General features: G+C 37.3%; 1 protein-coding gene across 1 annotated transcript in view; it reads right to left on the bottom strand.

Annotated features, from left to right (window-relative positions):
* The window catches only part of LOC138710314 (mitochondrial amidoxime reducing component 2-like), a 54,372-nt gene that overhangs the window by 10,685 nt on the left and 17,151 nt on the right, over positions 1 to 26,536 (bottom strand). Inside the window, exons 3-5 of the mRNA XM_069841120.1 lie at positions 21,270 to 21,452; positions 6,101 to 6,299; positions 1,512 to 1,726 (exon numbers count right to left, since the gene is read on the bottom strand). Coding sequence (XP_069697221.1) covers positions 1,512 to 1,726; positions 6,101 to 6,299; positions 21,270 to 21,452 — 597 coding nt within the window. The remainder of the gene's footprint in view (positions 1 to 1,511; positions 1,727 to 6,100; positions 6,300 to 21,269; positions 21,453 to 26,536) is intronic.

Below are 26,536 nucleotides of genomic sequence, written 5' to 3'. Positions count from 1 at the left end.
ATTATTGGTGTACGACATCCAGTACGTGACCATGCAGAAACATGCCCGATTTTCCACAAGTAAAGATGCAATTTGGCACGTTCTATTATTGGTGTACGACATCCAGTACGTGACCATGCAGAAACATGCCCTATTTTCCACAAGTAAAGATGCAATTTGGCACGTTCTATTATTGGTGTACGACATCCAGTACGTGACCATGCAGAAACATGCCCGATTTTCCACAAGTAAAGATGCAATTTGGCACGTTCTATTATTGGTGTACGACATCCAGTACGTGACCATGCAGAAACATGTCCGATTTTCCACAAGTAAAGATGCAATTTGGCACGTTCTATTATTGGTGTACGACATCCAGTACGTGACCATGCAGAAACATGTCCGATTTTCCACAAGTAAAGATGCAATTTGGCACGTTCTATTATTGGTGTACGACATCCAGTACGTGACCATGCAGAAACATGCCCGATTTTCCACAAGTAAAGATGCAATTTGGCACGTTCTATTATTGGTGTACGACATCCAGTACGTGACCATGCAGAAACATGCCCGATTTTCCACAAGTAAAGATGCAATTTGGCACGTTCTATTATTGGTGTACGACATCCAGTACGTGACCATGCAGAAACATGCCCGATTTTCCACAAGTAAAGATGCAATTTGGCACGTTCTATTATTGGTGTACGACATCCAGTACGTGACCATGCAGAAACATGCCCGATTTTCCACAAGTAAAAATGCAATTTGGCACGTTCTATTATTAGTTTACGACATACAGTACGTGGCCATTTCAATGTGCAGACTGGATGTCGGCAAAACTATTAAGAATGTCATAAATACATGAAAAGATTCGGTACTTTGGTGCTCTGTTATGAATTCGGGTGGTCCCTAGCTGGGTTACAAGCGCAGCGCCAGATGTGCAGGGAAATGTTGGCGAGAAACACCACGTTAATAGTGCTTTAAATCCCTCTTTTGTTGCTGAGATTAGAGTGGGAAATCAGTAGACGGTTAGAGTAATAAATTTCATAAAATATTAGTACTGGGAGAAAAAGTGAAAGGCGATTGTCCTGTGTCATTTCCAAATTCTGAGATTTTCCGCTATAGTGTGATACGCAATTCGTTTGAATTTTAATTTTTCTTCTGTTTTTTTTTTTGAAGGACTACAAGGGCAGATCTCGAGGACTACAAGTGGTCCGCGGACCATAGTTTGAGAAACGCTGGCATAGGTTATTCAGCTTCAAAATTAACAGGGAGAGAAATGGCGAACAAGTATAATGCTTGAAGCCATCTGTCAGGGACACTCTGTTTCTACTTGCCGTAAAGATATGACATGGCCCTGCCAGCTTTACTTCCCTCCAGAAGGAAGCCATGCTGAGTGTTTTATCGCCCTCGGCCGGGTTTAAGCCAAGAAACCTCGGATCCATTGAATTGTACTTTCAGCTTATATTTTGATTCCAAAGTCTTACCATGCGTCATGTCATGTTTATACAGACTCAAGAAGTGTTGCTCACCTAGTGCAAGGCTTCACTCCCCTCATAACTATGTGCTCCCCTATCTTCACCCAATCCCAGTCGTCCTCTTCGTACGGCTTCGTGCCCTTCACCACCAAGTTGGGTCTGAACTGTTTGGGCGGGATAGTCTGCAGATGCGTGGGCAGCCTCTTCTTGAGGTCCTCCAGAGAGGACTCGGATATCAGCATGAAGCTAACTAAGTCAGCAAAGGCGCCCTGAAAAAGAGAACGTGAGACAGCCATTGTAACTAATACATATTCTTTATTCTCTGATCCTTAAATGAAAAATTATCCTAGCCTACAACGTTTTATTGTCGAGGTATATACATTATACATGTCCATACATATAGGGGAGAGAGGGGCAAAGCGAAAGACTTTTCACTAAGTCGTAAGTGACAGCTTGTTAATAACTACTTATGTAAATTTCTATCCCGAATGTAGTAGAGGATACCTTTCTTTATAGTTTGCAGCGATCACCGAACGAAAATCTTATATACTTGAACAGGTATAATTGTTTTACCAAACCCCTGATTATTTGTATGGGGCAAAGTGAAAACCCTACATGGGATAAAGTGAAAGAAGTCTAAATGAAGACATGATTTCAGAATATATGTGGATTAAAATTATGGGAAACGGATTTTTTGTGTTTGTAAATAAAAAGAAGAATTACAGTATTAAGTATGATACTTATTAGGGCCTATTACAAATCATTCATCTTGATTACACAACTTTTAACACTGTATCACTTCGGAATATGATAAGTCTTTCTTGTGTTAAATTATAACCAGGGAAAGGATTTATATGTAAATACATATTTACTTATAAAGCTAATATAATTTATATTTTGCATTATCTTTATGTTTCACAATGTGTAGGGTTGAAAAATCCTACTTTTATTTTCCATATTTTTCCATATTTTAGAGTTTAGTACATATTTTCGTTAATTTCCATATATTTTCCATATTTCATATAAAACAGTCCATATTATATTAGGTTTAACAATAAAACAAAACAAAATTCCATTAACTTTTAAAAATACATTTCAACAATAGAGATTTAAACACATGTTCAGTAATCCCTTTAACATCAGAGTTATTTGAAAATTAGCAGTCCTATCAACAATGGGAAAGTAAGTTACAAAACTGTATTAATTTAATTTAAAATTTTTAACAGACTTCAGTTGTGCAGCTCAACAGTTAAATGCCAGTCAGAGTACACATAGGTTCAGTTTTGTAAATCATACTATAAAGACGGTAAATATGCCAAAAGTACGTCATTCAGTCAATTTAAAATCAAAACTAACAAGTTACATTTCAGAATTTAAAGAAGATGGTTTATCAACTGACAATAAAATATTATTTTGTAATTTGTGTCAGTGTGCAGTATCATCTACACAAAAGTTCCTGGTGCAACAACACATTACAACTAGTAAACATCAGGCCAACAAACAACTAAATTCCAAGCAGAGACAATTGTTTTTAACACAACCAACAACATCGAATGTAAGATCTGAGTTTAACATCGACCTGTGCCGTTCTCTCATCTCTGCTGATATTCCTCTCTACAAACTAAAGAATAAGGTCTTCAGGGAATTCCTTGAAAAATATACTCAACATACAATCCCGGATGAGTCAACACTTAGGAAGACGTATGCTCCATCCATCTACGATGAGACAATACAGAAGATAAGAGATGAAATTAAAGATAGTTCAATTTGGGTTTCCATTGATGAGACTCCCGACAAAGAAGGTAGACTTGTTGGTAATGTAGTTATCGGTTTGTTAAGTGAACAATATTCTGAACGAATTCTTTTACATTGTGATGTTCTAGAAAAGTGCAATAACAAAACTATAGTTAAACTGTTCAACGAAGCTATGGGTATCCTGTGGCCAAAGGGTATTATGTACGATAATGTGTTATTCTTTATTAGCGATGCTGCCCCTTATATGGTCAAAGCTGGACAAGCATTATCTGTTGTATATCCTAAATTGACTCATTTTACTTGTGTGGCGCATGCATTTCATCGTGTGGCAGAAGTGGTCAGAGACAATTTCCCTAAAGTAGATTTGTTGATTTCATCAGTGAAAAAAGTATTTCTCAAAGCTCCCAGTAGAGTTAACGTGTTGAAAGAAATGTACCCTGAAATTCCATTGCCACCAAAGCCAATTTTAACTAGATGGGGTACATGGCTAGAAGCAGTTGAATATTATGCCGAACATATAGACTCTATTAACAATGTTCTCCTTGCATTGGACTCTGAAGATGCAGTCTCAATTGATACTGCGAAAACAGTTACCTGTGACATAAGTGTGAAGAATGACTTAGCTCACATTCAGCATACATTTTCATGCATCATAAAAACGCTCAAAAGTCTCCAAAATAGGCACCTTTCACTATCTGAAAGTTTTGAAATTATAAATAGTACTGTGGAACAACTGAATCGTGGTAGAGGTAAAGTTGCAGATGCAGTAAGAGCTAAGGTGGACACTGTACTTTCAAAAAACCCTGGATATGAAGAACTACAAAAGGTTGTTGCTGTGATGAGTGGTGAATCAACAGTGAAGATTAACTTGGACTTATCCCCAGCAGACATTGTGAAATTGAATTATGTACCAGTTACTTCTTGTGACGTCGAACGCTCTTTTAGTCAGTATAAATCTATCCTCAGAGACAATAGAAGAAGATTCACTTTTCAGCACTTGAAAGAAATGTTTGTAACCTATTGTTATGGTAACAGACAATAAAAATTGTGTTTTGTTGAAACTACATTGGAAGATAAGGTACGTCCATTATATTTTTTGTTTAGTTTGATTAAAATGTACCAATATTTAACGTACATAGTCATTTTTTTATAATTTTAAGTCCATATTTAATTCCATATTTTGGTAAAAATCCATATTTAATTCCATATTTTGGTAAAAATAACTACATATATATTTACATATTTCATATATTTTTAGTCCATATAAATCCGTTCCCTGATTATAACGTACCTTGTTAACATGTTTCGACCTATTTTGGGTCATAAATTATTATAGATATTACTCATGTTACATTTTGAGAATAAAACGTTTTCATACAAAAACTGAAATTGAAAGTCAGAAATTGAAACATAACAAACTGCAAAACATATTCCATTTTCTCCTTGGCCACCAGTGTAGCTCAGTCGGCTAAGGCGCTTGCCTGTTGATCCGGAGTTACTCTCGGGCGCTGTTCGATTCCCGCTTGAGCGCATTATCTGGTTGGGTTTTTCCAAGGCTTTCCCCAATCGTAAGGCGAATGTCAGGTAACCTATGGCGAATTCTCGGCCTCATCTCGCCAAATATCATCTCGCTATCACCAATTCCATCGAAACTAAATAACACCGCAGTTGATAGAGCGTCGTTAAATAACCAAGTAAAGGAACATAAATATGTAAAATGAAAATTGTGGATATGAAATGTACCATTACTTATTAAGTTAAATTGCAATTTGCATTCATTTTATAGAAAATGGTGACTTCAAAAAATTATTTCTTTTCCATTTAACTTTGTCCCTTCCACTTTGCCCTACAGCCACTGTTAAGAAATAAAAGCTTGCATCATCAACTTTATTTGATATAAACGTGGTTTTAGCTTTCATTGTGTAGTGAAATATGAAGATATGAGTCACTAGTACATCATTAATACAAAAATAAAACAGCTAGCAACTTACATCAGCAATGTAGAAAAAAACCTTCTTGATCTGGCAGAATCGAAACACCACTTACCAACGATAGAACTACACAAATTGAAGGCTCCCTAAATTCCTCATCTAATACTTAGGTGGACCAAACAGAGAGTTTTTTTTCAAAATTTTTACTTCGCCCTCCCTTTCACATTGCCCCATTTCCCCTACATACATACATACGTACGAATACATACATACTGTACATACATACATACGTACGAGTACATGCGTACATACATACATACGTATATACGTACGTACATACATACATTACATATATATATATATATATATATATATATATATATATATATATTATTAGTTAACTAGCTTCATAAGTTATCATCCGATATGAAAGAAGACAATAGGACAGACTAGAACTAGGTAATTTAGCCATATTGAGTCTTATTTGGTTATAGAGGGAAAAATTGGATCGATGTCTGGTAGAGTTTCCGGGTAGCTCAGTTGGTAGAACGTTGGTACGTTTAACCAAAGGTCCCGGGTTCGATGCCCGGCCCCGAAACAATTTTTCCCTCGAAATTATTGAAGACATTCTTTGTCTGACATTACCATAATAAATTTCTACATATCTGTCATTTTTTTTTCGCAAGTTAGTGACTCCAAGATCTACTGGTCTGCGAAGCGAAGAAGTAATAAAAATTGGGATGAAAATTACTTCAGTAAGAGTACTATTTAAACATTACACACAATGAAGGAACGGGTCTCGACCCGCCCGCTCACTGAGCGACTGATAAGATTCCGTCCTTATCTGTTCTCTCTGTCTTCCACGTCTCGTTTACGTTTCACTCTCGTATTCTCTTAACTTTGTTATCTTTTTACCACCTCCGTTATCAAAAACAGAATGCAATGCCATGTGCTTACAGAGTATTCGTCCTGCATGTTGCTGTAGTACTTCTTGAACTTGTCCCAGGGCGCCACAGTCAGTCTCCTCCGCGCGACGCGCTCCGCCGCGTGGTAGCCCAGTCTGAGCCAGGTGCCTTCCTTCTTGAGGTACTGGCACAGCCAAGCAGCTGCCTCGTCCCCGCAGTCCACGGCTTCCACTTTCTCGTCGAACCACATTCTGCAGAGCATGGCCAGTCGTCAAACAAATCGACAGCTAATGCTACAAACCGTAAGAGCGACGCGACACTTCTTCTATAATATATTATGTTGTGTATTATAAACAGGCTTCGAGACTTGGGACCCGATACAATAAGTTTACTGTGCATGTACTATAGGTTGTTGACTAGCTGCAGGTAGTGAAAGATAGAGATGTGTTGAGGTAACAACGTTGCTATTTAGAGTAGAATACGGTAGTGTGGGGAAACACACATACTGTATGTACATTCTGAAAGTAAATATACATTACACAATGACAATGTCAAAAGAATGTGAAAAGCATTTATTCTCCTATCTTTTATAAGCATTTGTGTTTAATTATAAACAGTGTTATTGGTGGAAATAAACATGTAGCAATTTTAATTTCTTCATTTATCCTATTGGTCGTCTTTAGGAAATGCAGTTACAGTACCGAATTGCAATGTACTACAAGATACATTCTCAGTGTCTCAAACGTAAATCTTTTTCGGTTATCTGCCAAACACAGTTTGTACTGTGAAAAGCTGCTCTCTACGTCTCATGACGTGATAGAAGTAAAATGAAAAAACCTAACATCATTGCAGTCTCTAAGCGACAGTCCTTTATTCTCGGGTGACTCGACGTCCACTAATTTGCTGTTTATGTTACACAATGTTCCATATCTGTTATTTTTACATAAAATTGATTTCCACTTCTGTTTTACACGTTCAGTAATCGGTGTACTTGGTGTCTCATTAAATCTCTGTGTCATTTCATCAACTAATTTGAGGGCTTCCGGCATCTCTTGCTCTGACTTTTCTAACCGTGTAATAGTTTCAGACACAGTTTGTATGAAAACCAAATTATTCGTCAGAACCTTCAAATCCAGAGCGTTTTCCTTTACGTATTTGTTGGCATTCATTCTACAGTACCCCCACCCACTGTACGCTTTACCACTATAGTTAGTACGCCGTTATGCGGATTTCCCACTGAACTGCTCTATCGGGTCCGAAGTCTCGAAGCCTGATTATAAAGCAATTTATGTTTTAAAATAATTTAAACCATTATTCTGTGATATAAAAAGCGACTGTGGAATAATGGCAGGTACTTGACTTGTCATTCACCCATATGACACCAGTTGTGCAGAGCAATTTACCAACAGAGTGGTTGCCCAGGGTGCGATATAGGAGGCTGGTCTACGCTGCACTCGCGATGAAATTTAATGATGATGGACATCTGTTGGAATGCCACAATGGAACCAGAAGGAAATCTCTGTGTTACCTGGACCACAGGCTTTTCCAACAGAAGTCATAAATCGGGAGTACGGCGGGGATCGAACTTGATCCACAGGATTATGAGTCCAGCGATCTAGCCACTGACCACCGTAATTATTTTACTACCGCTATAACACTTACGGTATAAACTTACCGGCCTTTAGAATGTATTCCGTTCGTTGTTACCAGTGCATGACAAAAGATCTTGCTGTACTTTAAACCCATTAAATTTCCACTAGTTACAGTATTTCTTTATAATGTGTTCACACGAGCGGAATGTCTGCGGAACGGCAGCCGCGCGGCGGCCGCACCATTTCCTATGGCACACTGATTTAAATGTAGCAGTTCACACAGGACGGACAGTCTGCGGCAGCGGAACGTCTCCGCATGCCAGCCGCATCGCCCATAGCGGAACGGACGCCGCACGGTGGCCGCAAGTTCGCTATGGGCTGTTGAATTATATTGTATCAATCACAGGAGCGGACGCGGCAGTTTGGCGGCGAGTGTCCAGACGACATATCTTGGCTTTTACGAGAGCAGGACTCGATACCTTAGGTATGCTTTGGCCCTTTGTGTGTGTCTATAGGCCTATATGCGACGATTGTCCAAATCTGACAGGTGCCTGAGTGACATTCGTGAATCTGATGCTGACGGGTGGGCCATCCTGCATCAGTCCCTAATAGAGCTAGGTCCCATTTCACGGACAAGTAGCCCGATAAGTCTCAGGGGCCGGAGTCCCAAGCCCTGCCTGTCATCGTCGGCTGACAGATAGGCATCCTATATGAGCCCCAAACCCTTCCTATATCAGCATCGGAAATCCGTAAGCCTTTTTATTATTGCAAATGATAGATGAGGGGAAAGTGGAGAGTTGGTGGAATTATAGAGGGAAACGGGAGTACCCCGAGAAAAACCCTCTGTAACGTCTGCTTGAGTCACAGTCGACATATCACACGTGTATTGTAGTACTGGCTGTTACAATTTTTTTAACTTGTAGTGGTGCATTGCGCATTGTGATTGTATTCAATGAGTGATATAGATGTACAGAAAGTTGACGTTGAGGTGATCGAGAATGAGAAAAGGCTATATATTTAGGACATTCAAAATGAAGAGTAAAGGACAGAAAAAAAATGTTCAGCATGGTATGAAATCTGTTGTGTAGGTATATTGTTTCTCACTTTCTTGGAACATTCTGGCTCAGAAAAGAAATGTGTTAATAAATAGTCCTTGTGAAATATTTCTCGCATAAGCCTATGCAATAATACATAAATTATTTTAATTTATAACGTTTACCTTTTACTTCATTAATTTCTCTATGTGCTTTTTAATAAAAAGTGATAACACTGATAACATTTCAGTCTCTGAAAATAAAACAAATGGTACCCTTAACATATTTCATTCCAGTAAACTCTATTTATTATTGATAATTCCTTCCAATCCCCTTCTGCTAAAGTACCTGTAATATACGTACAGTAATATATTTTCTTCAAAGTGAATACGAAATTAAATACACATTACTTATTCATTTCAACAATTAAATGCATACAACTATTGGCATTAATTTGCCATAAATGTTATAGAAAGCATTCTATTGGAGGTATAGCCAGTCTTACGTTAATATATTCTTTCTGAAGGAATTTTTCAGAATATGATACAATAAAATTCATCGAAGCTAGGAAATGTCATTTTGAAGTTAATTAAAATAAACTAATTCCTCCCTGCGAGACTAGTTAAACAACACCACAATACCACAGGGTTCGGTACTCGGACCATTGTTGTTCACAATATATGTCAGTGATATTACATCTCATGTAAGGCATTGTAACTATCACTTGTATGCTGACGACCTTCAATGCTACATCTCTTCCCGCTTAGATCGAATAAATGACGCTATAGATAAATTGAACGAAGACATTGACTCGATTGTGACATGGACAAAGAAATTCCATCTTAATATCAATCCTGGAAAGACACAAGCAATCATATTAGGACACAAACGGCAAACCGACGCTGTAAAGCACCTCGACATTTCCCCCGTTAAAGTAAGTACAGTGCATATCCCTTTCAGTTCTTCGGTAAAAAATCTTGGCATTCACATGGATAATAATCTCAACTGGGACATGCAAATCACAGAAACCTGCAGAAAAGTATATTCTATTATTCATGTGCTAAAAAGGATAAATGTTCATCTTCCCTCTTGCTTAAAAAAGTCCCTTGTGCAGACCCTTGTATTTCCCTATTTTGACTATGCTGACATTTTACTGACTGACCTTTCCAGCGACTACAAAATGAAACTTCAACGTGCTCATAATTTGTGTGTACGTTTTGTAAGCAATGTTCGTAAATATGATCATATTACCCCATCCCTGGAAGCAATAGGTTGGCTTAAACTAGATAAGAAAAGAAATTTACATTCACTTCTCTTTCTCTTCGAAATCTTGAACTCTTCTATTCCTTCGTACCTGTCGTCTCGCTTCACTTACCTTTCTTCCCACCACAATCTGAACACACGCTCCCGCCATGAAACAATACTAACAATACCATCCCATCGCACCTCCTCATACTCATCCTCTTTCACAATAGCCCTGCCAAGACTCTGGAATTCGTTACCTGCTAGCATCAGGGACTGTCGAAATAAAATTCAATTCAAACGCAAACTTACTAGGCACTTGGTCAGTAATTGAGACTCGTTCAGACATGGTTTCTTGTAAATAGTTCTTTTAATCTACCACAAAATATCTCAATATCCGGTAATTTCATCACTATAGAGTTTTGTTATTGTAGGTTTAATTTGTAATTTAGTAAATACAAAAATATTCTTTGTTCTTAACTTCTATGATAAAATGTCTAGCTTTCATTAATCAGGTATTCTTGTCGTACTTTAATTTTTATTGTAATTGCAATTGTAAATTTAATATTAATTGTAATCTTATTGTTCATGTTATAGTTGTAATCCCCTGGTAGAGGGGCAGAGAAGGCCTGACGGCCTTATCTCTACCAGGTTAAATAAATAAATCTAAATCTAATCTAAACACGTGAAAAATTCCTTGTAATAAAGGACTGTTGACTATTGGATGTACTCAATGTCTTCATTTTTACTTTCCCTATCAATAATAGCATTTCGAAGTACACTAGTACTACGCGGTGATTAGCATCTATGGCGACTGTCCACCTCAAACCCTTCCGTCCGTCTTTTATCCGCTCGTGTGGCCTCAAAATGGTGCGGCCGTCGCGCGACTACCGTTCCGCAGACATTCCGCTCGTGTGAACCGTTACGATACCCCGTTAGCTGCAACACTAGAGTCTGCTATCTACGCTGAAGATTCGAGTTAAAATCTCAACAATAATCTAAGTGCAATTCTTGATGAAGAAGGATGGTACTTGAAGCGATTTTCTCGTGGAATATTTCCACTTGTCATGTGAGCACTTCACTATTTTTTCAGTAATCAATCTTTATCATTAATCAGTTATAACGTACATTTCTCTCTGTGAAGACAAAGTGATGTAAGTCTCAGTGCGTAATTTTTAGAGAGTCTATTCTTAGGTTAGTGAGTAGAGAAGTGTGCTCTTTTACAGCTAAATTACATACAATTTCGGTATGGTGATAAGAGGGAACTACTGTTTCAAAATTATGATAAAATACCCACCTTTAAAAGAAATAAATTACTTTGATGATTACGTATTTATCTTTCATATTCATACAGAATTTTTATACAGGTGGTTATAATTAAACTACATCTACTTAATCAGCGCTGGATGCATAATTATTGATGGGCTAACGTGGACATTTGGAAGGCACGCGAAAAGAAGGGATAACAGGAAGCTATATTAAAGTAGGCTTAAAAATAGTTATTTTTCGAAACATCTTTTTACAATAGATCTGCGGTCACATGTTGGAATAACGTTCGCAGTAACGTTCGTTTGTCAGTGTTATACATCTTTGAATCTTGGGCTGCTGTCTCTTCGAAGAAGAAACAACAAGTCGCTGATAAGGCCAAGAAGTGACTCGTTCACAATGCAGAGAAATTTCATGAAAACTGTGTGGGGTCGCAGAGTTCAAAATTCGGCAATTATTAGTTTCACCCACCACTAAGAGAGAGAGAGAGAGAGAGAGAGAGAGAGAGAGAGAGAGAGAGAGAGAGAGAGAGAGAGAGAGAGCTGTGCTTCACCACTCCACAGGATATCCTTTCAATGCATCGAAGAGCGAAGTATGTACTACGCGACCAAGGCGGGACCCGTCGTGGCAGAATGAGGAACTCCGTGCTCGCTGCGTATGTTTACTGCTGGAGTGTCGTCACATCCAAAGCCTAGCGGTTCAATCTGGTCGTAATGCCGCGTGTAGAAAGACGTGTGTTTCGTAGCCAAGCGCGGAGCATTATTTATAATGCCATAACGTTTAGTGATGAAGAAAAGACAACTACTGGTTTATCGCTACCTCTGTCGAAGGCAACAGAGTGTGCTGCAGCTATTGTGAAGGCAAATAAGGAAACAATTAGTAGTCCACACCTGTGGAGTAACGGTTAGCGCGTCTAGCTGCGAAACCAGGTGGCCCGGGTTCGATTCCCGGTCGGGGCAAATTACCTGGTTGAGGTTTTTTCCGGAGTTTTCCCTCAACCCAGTATGAGCAAATGCTGAGTAACTTTCGGTGCTGGACCCCGGACTGATTTCACCGGCATTATCACCTTCATCTCATTCAGACGCTAAATAACCTGAGTTGTTGATAAAGCGTCGTAAAATAACCTACTAAAAACAATTAGTAGGATCAGAAAGGAAGATAAAGAATGAGAAATGCTAAGGTAAGAAATGCATATCAAATGCAATATTGTGTAAAATACGGTAGCTACTTTAGTTTACGTTACTTTCGATTCATGTTCTCTCCTTTACGAACACTGATGTTGTGGTGTGTTTTCTGAATAGATTTCTGCGTGTGTAAGCATACGATAAATAAAACTAAACAATGAACTAGCCTATAAACTTATACGAACATATAAAGTGTATTAATAATAACGAAAAAAGAGAACAGTTCAGCTTCTGCTTCATTTTGCATCTGATACGGACTTTACAGCATGGCCTGTGTTGTGAAGCGAATCGCAGCGTCACCAAACAAAACGTTTCCCGCCTTGGTCGCGTAGTATGTACGTATGTACGTATGTATGTATGTATGTATGTATGTATGTATGTATGTATGTATGTATGTATGTATGTATGTATGTATGTATGTATGTATGTATGTATGTATACTTTCGGCTGTTCGTGTCTTGCTCTTGTGATGTTTACACTGTTTCACTTATATTCCGCCTTTAAGTTAATTTCTGCTTATTATTTAGTTACGGTAATTGCCGCTCGGTGCGGTTACCTGTTTCTTGTTACTCTGGTGGCAAAACAACTTATCATTATTTTTTATTTATATCGTTGCTTTGGATTGTTTATGAACGCAACCTTTTCTTGTTCTCTGCGGAGTCTTCTGATTTGAGCTTTTTAAGAAGCAGCGGTTGGTCGAGCACAGTGACATCTACAAGTATTTGCCATCTACCGACCGAGCTATGTACAGTAGAGTTATTGGGAGTTGTGGAGCGGATGGAGTGAGCATCAGTTATTCAGTTGCAGATAGAGATGAGCTTAAACGATATTTTCAAGTATCTGTGACAACTGTGACTGTGACAATTAAATATCTGTGACTTTTATCGGTGATTTTGTCACACCGATATTTTATATCGATACGTAGCATGAATTACACCGATATTTTGTCACATCGATAAAAAAAAAATAGCAGGAAATATTGAAGAGCAGTGAAATATGAATACGATTTCTCTAGACACAACACTCATCAGTGATTTATATGGGAAAATCCAACAAAGAAATTATGTACATGTACATTAACAAATAAATACTTACCTAACTGAACAGTAACGTGTCAAAAGTTAACCTCATGTACCAAGAGGTTATACTACTAGGTTCAAAAAGTTCCCGGAATTTTACTACCATTTTTCGTATTAATATATAACAAGGGATATTATACATTTGTTTTGTTGGTAACATTCATGATGTCATTTCCTTAAAGTTTGCTGATAATGGCAATTATTGGTTTTGAGTTGTAGGCAATTGTTTATCATAGTGTTTTGTTTGTTCGTCGCATTTTGTAATTATGTCCATAGAGCAAAGTACAAACATCAAGTTCTGTGTTTTGCTGGGGACATGATCAGTATGGCTGATGAAGATGGTGATTTCTTAAACAAAATGAAACTGGTGCTACTTGTACGACCCAGTCCCTAAACGACAGTCATCTGAGTGGAAATCGAAAACATCTCCTCGGAAGCAAAAATTTCCTAGGGACACTTCCAAAGGCAAAGTTATTTTAAATGTTATGTTTTATTTAACGACGCTCGCAACTGCAGAGGTTATATCAGAATCGCCGGATGTGCCGGAATTTTGTCCCGCAGGAGTTCTTTCACATGCCAGTAAATCTACTGACATGAGCCTGTCGCATTTAAGCACACTTAAAGCAAAGTTATGTTGGAAGTTTTCTTCGACTCTCAGGGTCTCATGCACCATGAGTTCATTCCAGAAGGTCGTACTGTAACGAAAGAATTGTACGTAGAAACCCTCCGTCGCCTCTGGGACGCAGTGAGAAGGAAACGTCCAGAAAAGTGGGTAGAAAACAACTGGTTCCTTATGCATGACAATGCACCTGCTCATCGCGCAATTATTGTAAAGAATTTTCTTGCCAGGCACAACATAACTGCTTTGGATCACCCACCATACTCTCCTGATCTCTCACCACCTGATTACTTTCTGTTTCCCCGTCTGAAAAGTCATATGAAAGGACGGAGATTCAATGCTGAAGAGGTTATCGCAAACGCGACGAGAGCACTAAGACGGGTTTCACAAAATGGCTTCCAGGCCTGCTTCCAGGAACTCTACACGCGTTGGCAAAAGTGTGTTGTTGCGGAAGGCAACTATTTTGAAGGGAATGCTGTAGAATAGTGTTTAAGGTACGTTGTTTCTATGATGCTAGCAAATTCCGGGAACTTTTTGAACCTAGTATGTATTATAGATATTGAACCAGTTGATCATTTTTAAATGTAGTTGGGTATGGAGAAATTGAGGTTAGGTATATGATTATCCTAATCGTTTAAAAAATTTACCCTTTTTATTGTATATAATATAATGGATAAATTATTTTAAGTCGTGCATTAACGTTATAATATTGAGTCATAGAATAAAAATTAATGAAATATAAGTATTCGGAAAAACATTGGAAAATAATTGCAAAACAAAACAGTTGTTCAGACAGGATTTTACACAAGATTAAGTACTGGTAACCAATATTGTTATTATTTAAATCGTGTAATAACTACATCATTTATAATAAGATGGAGAAACTACCGCCAGATTGCTGTTATTGTATCATGCGCACGCGCAAACCCACGACGTAGAGGAGAAAATATCAGTCATGGAGTACTGAATATGGAGCAGATTTCGATAGCGATATTTTGTCACAGATATTTCGCGTCATCAGTCACAGGTTTATCTGTGACAAAAAATACCTGTGACAAAATATCGGTTTGTGTAATACTCTAGTTGCAGAGGCTCAGCTCCGTAAGACAGTCGCTGGGCGTACGCACAGTGTAGCGGAGCTCTGTAAGTTAGGGCGAACAGGAACAGAGCGGACTGCATGACCAAATTAAATTAATTAGGGCCAAATTAAAGAAGTACCTAATTTCTCACCTCTTCTATTCTGTAGGTGAATTCATGACATTCAATAACACTTCATGAAATTGATACTAAAACTATGTGTTGTACCAGTATACTATATTGTAAATCTCGTCTGTATATATATTTCATCTAGACTGTGACTATAAATTAAGACTTTATAATAGTATTAAGTTTTTTGACTTGTTCCATATTCTAGCTGTAAAGCAATGTATGAATACCATGGAATGTTAATAAATACAATACAATACAATACAGCGCCTGTTTCGGTGGGACGTTTCCCCGTCATCAGGAAATGCCAGCTCGGGGTTCCGACACAGACATCGTTCCCTGGCAGTATACATTGCCTTTTTCCAACCGCCAACTGGGAGTTAGATTCTTTGGTCATAGAGCAGCTAAGAGTTGTCGTTTTCTTCTCTACATAGCTAGGCTGCTACTGCACCCGCTTTAATTATAGAGAAGATTCCAGATACCAGGCCACTTCGTTACGTGGCTCCTTGAACAGGCAGCGTCGAGATCCTATGGATGGACCTGGTTATACAGGGTGTTAAAAATAACCAATATTTTAGGAGGTGCTATTAGCCTATGCATCAAAACAAGAAAATAAAGCCTAATAAACATGTGTCCTACAACATACTGTATACTTTCTGAGATCTGAACATTGTTCATAGGAGGTGTTCAATGTGACGTCCATTCATGGCACTGCATTCCTCTGCCCTTCCGCGTAAGGAATCACGCACTCTTTGAAATTTGTTTTAACACGTTAATAAGAAAGTTATGATAACAAGCCCCAGTTAATCTCTGTGGTAGCACGTATGGCCCTATTAATCTATCACCAAGAACGCCTGCCCATACGTTGAATGAGAATCGGTGCTGATGCCTTGTTTCTTCAACTGCATGGGGATTTTCATCAGCCCACATATTCTGATTACGAAAATTCACAACACCGTCTCTGCTGAACCCGCTGATATCCGCAACCAGACTTTTGTTTTCAGTATTCCTTGCGACGTACCATTATTCCATGCCAGGGATGTCAACCACGGTATGATTATCTGGTAGTCTGCTGTATTAGAGACCAGAGAAATGCACTGCCATTAATGGACGTGACATTGAGCACCTCCTATGAACAAGTGTTCAAATCTCAGAAAGTATGTGCTGTACGACCCATATTTATTAGACATTATTTTCTTGTTTTGATTTATACTATCACCTACTAAAATATTGGACACTTCTTTTAATACTCTGTATTATCACTAGGTTGTATTGCTAGAAGGGCTCTCTGGATAGAGATTCTTTGTATGTGGAGATTCTTGCTTTCATCATCACGTGACTCACCTTTGTATCGCTCCGTGTCAGATATTGTAATTGCTGTCATTCATGTCTGCGGTGGTCATTAAATCATTGACCTTATCTGTATATGATATCAGACTTGTTCCGCCACTAAGTTATGACATATTTGTCTTGCCTTATCTGTATATAATATAGACTTGTTCAGCCACCAGGTTAGGACATATTTGTCTTGCCTTCAGCATTAGGCATTAGCCTAGATCGTATATGTAACAGATATGTCGGGGTTATAGGCTTTGAGGTTAACAACTTTTGTCAGGTTTACTACGCTGCCATCTAGTTATTACATAAGGAGTCACGTCATAATACCCATTTGAATTGCATTATCGACTGTGCTGCCATCTCGTGTTCGTTTACGGCGGACAGGTGGCGATCCTGGCGGTTGTTCTCTTCAAAGTGCTGCCGATGTTAACGTAGTGAGGAGTTATCTGTTACATATATGATCTAGGGCATTAGTTTATAGTACATTCTGTATTCTTTAATTGTTGCTTTCATTAGTTAGTTATTCTAGTTATAAGTTAATTGTTGTAATATTCCCTACTCGTGTTATTGTTTCTAGAGTTTATTAAATTGTTAATACGGTGGTGACTTTTCTTTAATGTAAGAGGTAACCAAATATCCTATATCCTAGTGATCCACTGTCCTCCGATGTTTTCCCCAGGCACTCCGATACAACAATCTTGATGTCTAGAATAACGAATATGAGTTGAGAAGAGCTGAAGGTTTCTTTGACACTTGCAGTAGAAGATGAAATGTCTCAAATATCAATACGACGGATGACTAGCCTAAGGATGATCAAGACGCGTCTCTGCAAAGGAGGCAACTGCTCAAGCGGTAGACTTTCCTTTTCACTTCGACTGTCTCAGTCCCTTAATTGTGACGGCGTACTGCGGAATGAGACAAGTGGTCAATTGTCTTGGAGCTCATACACCGAGGTCCCTAGCACGAACGTGAGATCGAAAATATAATACACGCGGTATATTTGTTGATGATGACCGTTACTTTTTTAGTGGTTAGTGTTGTTTACACGTCTTGTGTACAGCCCAGTTACTTTATGGTGACAGCTCGTCGACGCGAGAGAGGAGAAGGTTCGAGTGTGGAAGGGAGACCGATCCGAGACGGAACGAGCGTTTTGTAGATGGAGGGAGGGAAATACAGTCACATTAGAAATGAAGTCTCACGTTGCTTTCTCGCACGTTGCAGCGTCTGCATAATTCTGAGCTCCAGTCACTGTATTCACTTCATACTCCGGAACAATAGTCACTAATAAACACTAAAGAAGTAAACTAATGTGGAAATGCAATGAGCAGCAGTTCGGAACAATAATAAACATTAAAGAAGTAAACTAATGTGGAAATGCAATGAGCAGCAGTTCGGAGCAATAGTAAACACTAAAGAAGTAAACTAATGTGGAAATGCAATGAGCAGCAGTTCGGAGCAATAATAAACACTAAAGAAGTAAACTAATGTGGAAATGCAATGAGCAGTAGTTCGGAACAATAGTAAACACTAAAGAAGTAAACTAATGTGGAAATGCAATGAGCAGCAGTTCGGAGCAATAGTAAACACTAAAGAAGTAAACTAATGTGGAAATGCAATGAGCAGCAGTTCGGAGCAATAATAAACACTAAAGAAGTAAACTAATGTGGAAATGCAATGAGCAGCAGTTCGGAGCAATAGTAAACACTAAAGAAGTAAACTAATGTGGAAATGCAATGAGCAGCAGTTCGGAGCAATAGTAAACACTAAAGAAGTAAACTAATGTGGAAATGCAATGAGCAGCAGTTCGGAGCAATAGTAAACACTAAAGAAGTAAACTAATGTGGAAATGCAATGAGCAGCAGTTCGGAACAATAGTAAACACTAAAGAAGTAAACTAATGTGGAAATGCAATGAGCAGCAGTTCGGAGCAATAATAAACACTAAAGAAGTAAACTAATGTGGAAATGCAATGAGCAGCAGTTCGGAGCAATAGTAAACACTAAAGAAGTAAACTAATGTGGAAATGCAATGAGCAGCAGTTCGGAGCAATAGTAAACACTAAAGAAGTAAACTAATGTGGAAATGCAATGAGCAGCAGTTCGGAATAATAATAAACACTAAAGAAGTAAACTAATGTGGAAATATTATGAGCAGGAGGTCGGAATAATAATAAACACTAAAGAAGTAAACTAATGTGGAAATGCAATGAGCAGCAGTTCGGAATAATAATAAACACTAAAGAAGTAAACTAATGTGGAAATGCAATGAGCAGCAGTTCGGAACAATAATAAACACTAAAGAAGTAAACTAATGTGGAAATACAATGAGCAGGAGTTCGGAATAATAATAAACACTAAAGAAGTAAACTAATATGGAAATACAATAAGCAGCAGTTCGAAAGAATAGTCCAATGAAATCCTAATTTTAAATTAACTGTCCTCAAAGTCGAGATACCTCCCTGAATGTCCATAGTCTTTCAATTTCAATAATATATTTTTATGTGTGGGCCTCTGTTTCTGTGAAATATAGAATTCGTGTATATTTCGTCTTATGACAGCTTCATTAAAGTTGTCCACAGTTGATTTTGGAGCACTGAAGGAAGCTGAAGTCTAGGAATCAGTGTCTTTAGTCTCCCTTATTATTTGGCTAACACTGCTCTCGGACACAGCGGTAACCTCTGGTACAAGTTTTCCAACATTTTTTACGTTTTTTCTTCCGACACTATCTTCATAAAGCGCTACACATTGCTCATAACTTCTCGCGACTGCGAATGCAATACCCGACCTTTCAGTTTGCTTCTAACAGGCAGAATTTTCACAAACAGAAAATAGCAGTGAATCTAGACAATATACTACACACTAAACAAACAAAACAGAAAGTATCTAAATGAAACGTACGTAACAAACACATTAAATTGCAACACACAAGACAGTGGTGGTATAGTATGTCCTTAGCGCGACTGTACGCCCACACTAACGCTCCCGAGATGTGACCGCTAACGCAGCCAGGGGAAGACTAAAATGAATACCACTTCGAACAAACAGTGAACTCGCCCAAACCACTGCGTCGCCAGACCGGAGATGTCACCATAAAGTAACTGGCCTGTACTAGTGCCTAAATGCCTAAACATCCATTCTCCCTGCCATGAAAGTCAGCTAGAATCAGTTTTTCGAAGTAATACTTGTAATTAATTGTGTAGTTCTTTAATATTGTTAAAGTTGTAATTTTGTAAACTTATGGCATGTAGCTAGGTTTAGAAGCTGTCAGAGTTAAATTTTGTAGTGATAGTGACAACATCAGTGAAAAAGATAGAATGTGTCCTAATTATTTTTCACGTACCTATATTTTCCTAAGTTCGTTTTTCCGTAATAATCACTGCTAGGAACAGAACAGGTTTATAACTTCTGAATAATAATAGCGTCTTGCATTACAGGCGCTATGTTCGGTTCAAGTCTGCCGAGTATGAGAAGTTCGATATTCGCCGATGTTCGCTCTGTCGTGTTCCACCTTGCTATAAAGATATTCGTTGTCCTCCAGTACCACCCCTTCATGTTTTATCCGCTTAAGGAGTTTAGCACAGATCTTGCGATTAGTTTTTCAAATGAAATAAGATGAAGTTTGTAATGTCTTCGTTGCCTCTCTCATATTCGAACATTGCAAAACACGAATGCAGGGTTGGGCAGAATTATGCACTTTGTGCTTGTACGGTGTACTACGAGAGAAGTGTGCTTCTAGAGTGCACGAAAACCGGTTTATTCAAGTTGCGTACGTACTGTGTGTTTCAAAAGAAAATGTTATTATTCCTACCAAACTAAATAAGAACACAAAGTAATGAAACGCTTCCTTAAACACAAAACAAAACATATTTGTTGCATATTAATTCATATTACACAATTTCTCAAGATTTGGAGAAACTGTACTAGCACAAGCTATGTGAAGAACTGCCGTTAAAAGCCCATCATTTCTTGTTTGAGATTTGTTTATTTTCGTAATAGAAAATAACTGTTGACATCTATAAGTGGAACCAAATAAACACAAAACTTTCTCACACAGCTTATGCAGATTGGGAAAGCGTCCTCTTGGGAATCCGTCATAAACCTGCATAAGACTCGACCTTGAATCATCTCTCGACCACATCGCAGGTCAATCAATTCACACTATAATGAAGGGGGGACGTTATCAATAATCAGTTGGAATCAGAACATGTAGCAAAAATACGCAAATCCATTTCCAGGCAATCTAAATCGTGTAACCTTGATGTAAATTCCTCTAATAGACGGGATAGAATACATGCGTACATTTCGAAATTTTCACTGTTCAAAATTCTGTGCGCTTAAATAAGAATGGGAAATGATTTATTTCGCCCTTTTGCATTTGACGTATACATAACAGCAATTTCTCCTTAAAAGCTGCAATTCTATCTGCAAATTGTGAATTAAGAATTTCTTTTCCCTGAAGTCCTAAATTCAGCTCATTTAAAAGCTGTAAGATCTGTTATAGCTGCTGGCACACTACAGCGCTTGCAGCGCTCGCACTTGGAATTCCCCGTGCGCACGGAGGGCAAATGCACTCAAACGCCCATCGCTGCACTAATGTGTAGGGCCTACCATTGAATCTATGCGTACACAACAAATTAAGCAGATAATGCAAAGAGCACTCACGTTAACGTCTTTTTCTCAGGAACGGATGCTTCATCTGGGAGTTTGAGTTGTAATGCTGGCATTCCTGGAGCTTCCAGCACAATTATTCCATCCCCTGCATGCTTCAGTGACACCAGCATGAGCGATGGAAATTTCCTACAAGTCATGAAGGCATAGGTGTTGGCGTCGTACACCAGGAAAGTTCTGGAAAACAAGGTAAGCAGATTGAATTCAGTCTACAAATCATTGTTTATCTAAATGACAACTTCTAATAATTCTTCCATTCCTTTATTGTTATTGTTCAGTCAACTGTCCGAAGACAGGTCAGAACCTCAGAAGTGTTATCAACAAGACACCACTTATGAGTCAACTAGGTCAGGAGATAATGAGATAGGGTGGCCAGTTCATTTCCCTCTCCATTGCATACATCGCCGACTAGCTACATATTACAGTAGTCAGAGTTCAGATGCATACAAGCAATAACTGTTCATCCTCTGACACATATCGTCAAGTGAGATATACTGCCTGATAATAGATGTACATATTAGCCAGAACCTCAATCAGAGGAAAACTCCTTTATTGATATAATAATATCAACATTTTATCCTCTCTAAATAGCATCTATAGTTTAAATAGCCCATACTGTATTGCGATTGGCAGTAGTATCAACTCAGCCCACTTCAGGTGTTTGGATATAACGGGAAAAATTGAGAGAGTGTCGGGTGCAGTTCCTGGGTAGAGCTTTGGCGGGATCGATACCCAGCCCCGGAATAATTTTTCCCTTGAAATTATGTAATACTATTGAATACAGTGTTATAAAAAAGTGGGCTGTAGGATGTTACTAAAAGTACATTTCTTCCATTTGCACTTAGACTTTTTTCTGACAGTTTTGGTGCTGTTAGTGATGAAGAGGGAGAGCGTTTTCATCAGAACATAGCCACAATGGGCAAACGCTATCAAGGTCTTGTGATCCTGAAATTTTGGGGGATTGTTACTGGATTATTAAGAAGGATAGTAATTCTGACTACAAGAGAAAGCCACCAAGTAGCAAGCATTTTTAGGACTTATGTAGACATGAATTGTATTATTTCTATTGTTAGTATTTTAAGTGGTTTATATAAATTCATTTTATTTATAGTTTAACTGACAAATACCTTCGTTGTCCATAGAAGTACCAAAATTTCAGTTGACGTTTAATTTGACAATTAAAATGTTTAATTCTATTTTGATATTCTTCCTCGATATTTTATGAAATAGGTCAGATAGGAAAAATCAAAAGGCATTTTCGGAATCAGCGCATGGATTTCCATATGAATGAGCTATTTTCACTCCGGAGGTATGATAAAAAAATGTTTCCTTATGTTATTTATATTGTTACTTGTCTTCATATTTTAGATAATTTAATGAACTTTTAGTTGTTTATTATTATGGATTTTATTAATTTAATGAATAAACGGTTGTCCATTAGCACTTCTCCCAATTATTCAATTTTTCTGACACTTTAATTTCGCAATTATTCCGTCATCGTTATATAATCGAATTACTATAGTCTATCTCTAGGCCTGCTGGAAGGTTTGGTGAACGGAAGAAAAGTTCGGGGCAGAAGAAGATATTCGATTGTAGACAACATTAAGGTACATGGATCATATGCAGAGATTAAAAGGAAGGCGGAAAATAGGAAAGAATGGAGAATGATAGATTTGCAGTGAAAGAACACATATTTTTCAATTCAAAATGGACTTAAATTACGTATATCTGTATTTGTCATCTATGAAGGACAAATTTTAGCGTATAGAATGCTTCGACAAAATTTTGTTCCGAATAAAAGAAAATATTTTACAAATAAAACTTGCTCCAGAAACCGACGAAAAGACCTGAGAATCATTCCCCGGAAAATCCTTGTGACAGTTTTAGTAGTAAGTCGACCGTGGAGTAGTATACCTCTTCACACTTATTCTGTTTATCTTGACAAATATTTTTGCCTTTGCTGTTATATAAATTACGAAGCATGTCCAATGCTACTCTTGATATATGAAGTTTAATCACGTGGTATGTGGTGTGAGAGTTGCCTTGCTTAGAGCCTGTTAACATGTCTAATACTGTTCCAAATCCGTCCGAAGGTGACCTGCGAGTGGTGATTTAATTCTTGACAGCAGAAGGACTTGGAATACCCATCTTACAGTCCCCATTTTTCACCATATGACCTTCATTTGAATCCTATAGGTTCAAAATCCCCTCTATCCACTTCCAAAAAGCAAAAGGTTCGTTAAAAGTCACTGTTAGGTTAAAAATTCCCTCTACTTGCCACCAGTTACTGTCAAAAGCCTTCAAGCTTTTTTCCGGGGTTTTCCCTTAACCCAATATGAGCAAATGCTGGGTAACTTTCGGTGCTGGACCTCGGAATTTCCTACCGGAGACAAAATAGCAGTCACATATGAGGAAGTTACATTTAACATTTAACGGTTAAATAACTAGCAGAGGTACAGAAGCAGTTAGTTATCTACGAACAAGTTATATTTGAATGTTAAATAACTAGCAGAGGTACAGAAGCAGTTAGTTATCTACGAACAAGTTATATTTGAATGTTAAATAACTAGCAGAGGTACAGAAGCAGTTAGTTATCTACGAACAAGTTATATTTGAATGTTAAATAACTAGCAGAGGTACAGAAGCAGTTAGTTATCTACGAACAAGTTATATTTGAATGTTAAATAACTAGCAGAGGTACAGAAGCAGTTAGTTATCTACGAACAAGTTATATTTGAATGTTAAATAACTAGCAGAGGTACAGAAGCAGTTAGTTATCTACGAACAAGTTATATTTGAATGTTAAATAACTAGCAGAGGTACAGAAGCAGTTAGTTATCTACGAACAAGTTATATTTGAATGTTAAATAACTAGCAGAGGTATAGAAGCAGTTAGTTATCTACGAACAAGTTATATTTGAATGTTAAATAACTAGCAGAGGTACAGAAGCAGTTAGTTATCTACGAACAAGTTATATTTGAATGTTAAATAACTAGCAGAGGTATAGAAGCAGTTAGTTATCTACGAACAAGTTATATTTGAATGTTAAATAACTAGCAGAGGTACAGAAGCAGTTAGTTATCTACGAACAAGTTATATTTGAATGTTGAATAACTAGCAGAGGCACAGAAGCAGTTAGTTATCTACGAACAAGTTATATTTGAATACTAAATAACTTACATTGTAAAATGATTGAAAACGTTGACAAGTACATTTGTAGCAGAAATACCATAAAATATTGGATTGATTGAACTTCAAAAGTAAAAACATTAACAGTAATGAAGATTTCAACACTCGTAACAAACACATTGAAATTTCTGTGTTAAACAGACATCCACATTCCACTCACTGCGGTACACAATAATATAATACGTTTTTTTACTTTGATACTACGTGTAATGTTATGTATAATATACATATATCCTTAATTATGAATATTAGTATATAATATAGACAAAATGCAATGCAATTATTATAAATCATGGAATTACTGCTAATTTTGCTGCTAGCATATGGGTTACTTTAGTTTTTTTTTTACCTTTTTTTTTTTCAGTTTAGTCGCATTGGATATATATTTTCAGTTTCACTGAAATTTAAAAAAACATCGAAATATTAGACTATTCTTAGTAAGTTGCACATATTAGAACAATGAAATTGATATTACACATTAATAAATACAATCATGAATCATATTATACCTGAAATATGTCCGTTATGAATAATTTTGTTTCATGTTTAGCAAAAATGGGAATAGCAAAAATGGGAATAGCAATAATAATAATAATAATAATAATAATAATAATAATAATAATAATAATAATAATAATAATAATAATAATAATCATCATCATCATCATCAATACATCACACAACCGACTGTTATTTAACAAACACAATCATGAAACATATTATACCGGTACCTCAAATATTATGTACATTTTGAATTTACTTATAATAAATACGCATATAGTATAGATCAGTAATTTTCAACCTGAAGTCCGCGGCCCCCTGAGGGTCCGCACAGCTATTAATGAGGGATCGCGAACAAAATAATAATAATAATAATAATAATAATAATAATAATAATAATAATAATAATAATAATAATAACTCTTGATCTTCAAAATAGCTCCACCGAAGCGATGATTTCTCAAACAGGATAGCACAAACTGAAACCTGTCCCATTATTTCATACGCTTGCTGATAGTTTAACAGTCATTAAACTGAACAAGTGGGAGATTGTAAGCTTACTTCTTTCACAAGTGGCAATGTCATTCATTACACTAAAGCCTTTTTCAGCTTCCGCACTGCTAATGGTGATGTAATTCGCGATTTATTTTGACTTTGGCTATATTGAATGACAAAAAGACAATTTTTTTCCCATTACGTTATCATCCACAAAACCTCGGAAATCATAAGTAGCTGTAGAGAGTTTCTAACAAGCAGTGCAAAAGCCACTAAATTTCTGTATTTTCAATCGATCGCTTTAGCAGAACGCAGAATAGTGGGTGGATAAATTAGAAAAGTGCGTTTATTTTATTTATTTTCCTTGCGAGTTATTTTAACAAAGAGCTTGGAACCAATATAAATATTTAACAAAGGGCTCGCGCGAGCCTCTCCAGCACATCCCTGGCTGTGGTACAATGTTGGTGACTTCAGAACGGTGGGGGGAGGTAGTATCTGAATAGTTACATCGTTTCATTTTAATATTAGACAGGTTTTTTAGAAAATAGCATGTATTCAATTTGTTTTTTGTACTTATTCTGTGTTAACATTTCTTTTATTCTCTTCTGAGATTTAGGAAGCCAAATCCCCTCCCTGACCCACCTGCCTACGCCCATGAATGATAGTATTGTGAAGGGTTAGGATATGACGACTTTAGAGAAGTGTACAGGAGTCAAAGTCTAAGAAATTATTTAAAATATTTATAATTATCGGTACCTATATAAATAAGCTCAAACTTTCTTCCCCCCCTCCCTAATATTGATAGGCTAAATCCACCTATGAAATAAGTAGGCCCCTAATGCGACAAATCATACAATATTCGTTTACTTTAAATATTTGAAAACTTCATATTATTACGAAGGACATCAATAGCTTATAATAAACAAAATTGATTTATTCATCACGACTAATTTTTTATGATAGTTTAGCTTGCAGATATACATTCCGCTTCGGGTGGAAATATTTTATGAAGAGTATAGCCCCTTATAATAAATTTTCTTACAGATTTAATAACAATAATATTGTGAAATACCAC

Source organism: Periplaneta americana, chromosome 12 (assembly GCF_040183065.1).
Source record: "Periplaneta americana isolate PAMFEO1 chromosome 12, P.americana_PAMFEO1_priV1, whole genome shotgun sequence".
Classification (NCBI taxonomy): domain Eukaryota; kingdom Metazoa; phylum Arthropoda; class Insecta; order Blattodea; family Blattidae; genus Periplaneta; species Periplaneta americana.
This window is presented reverse-complemented; position numbering and strand designations above follow the sequence as displayed.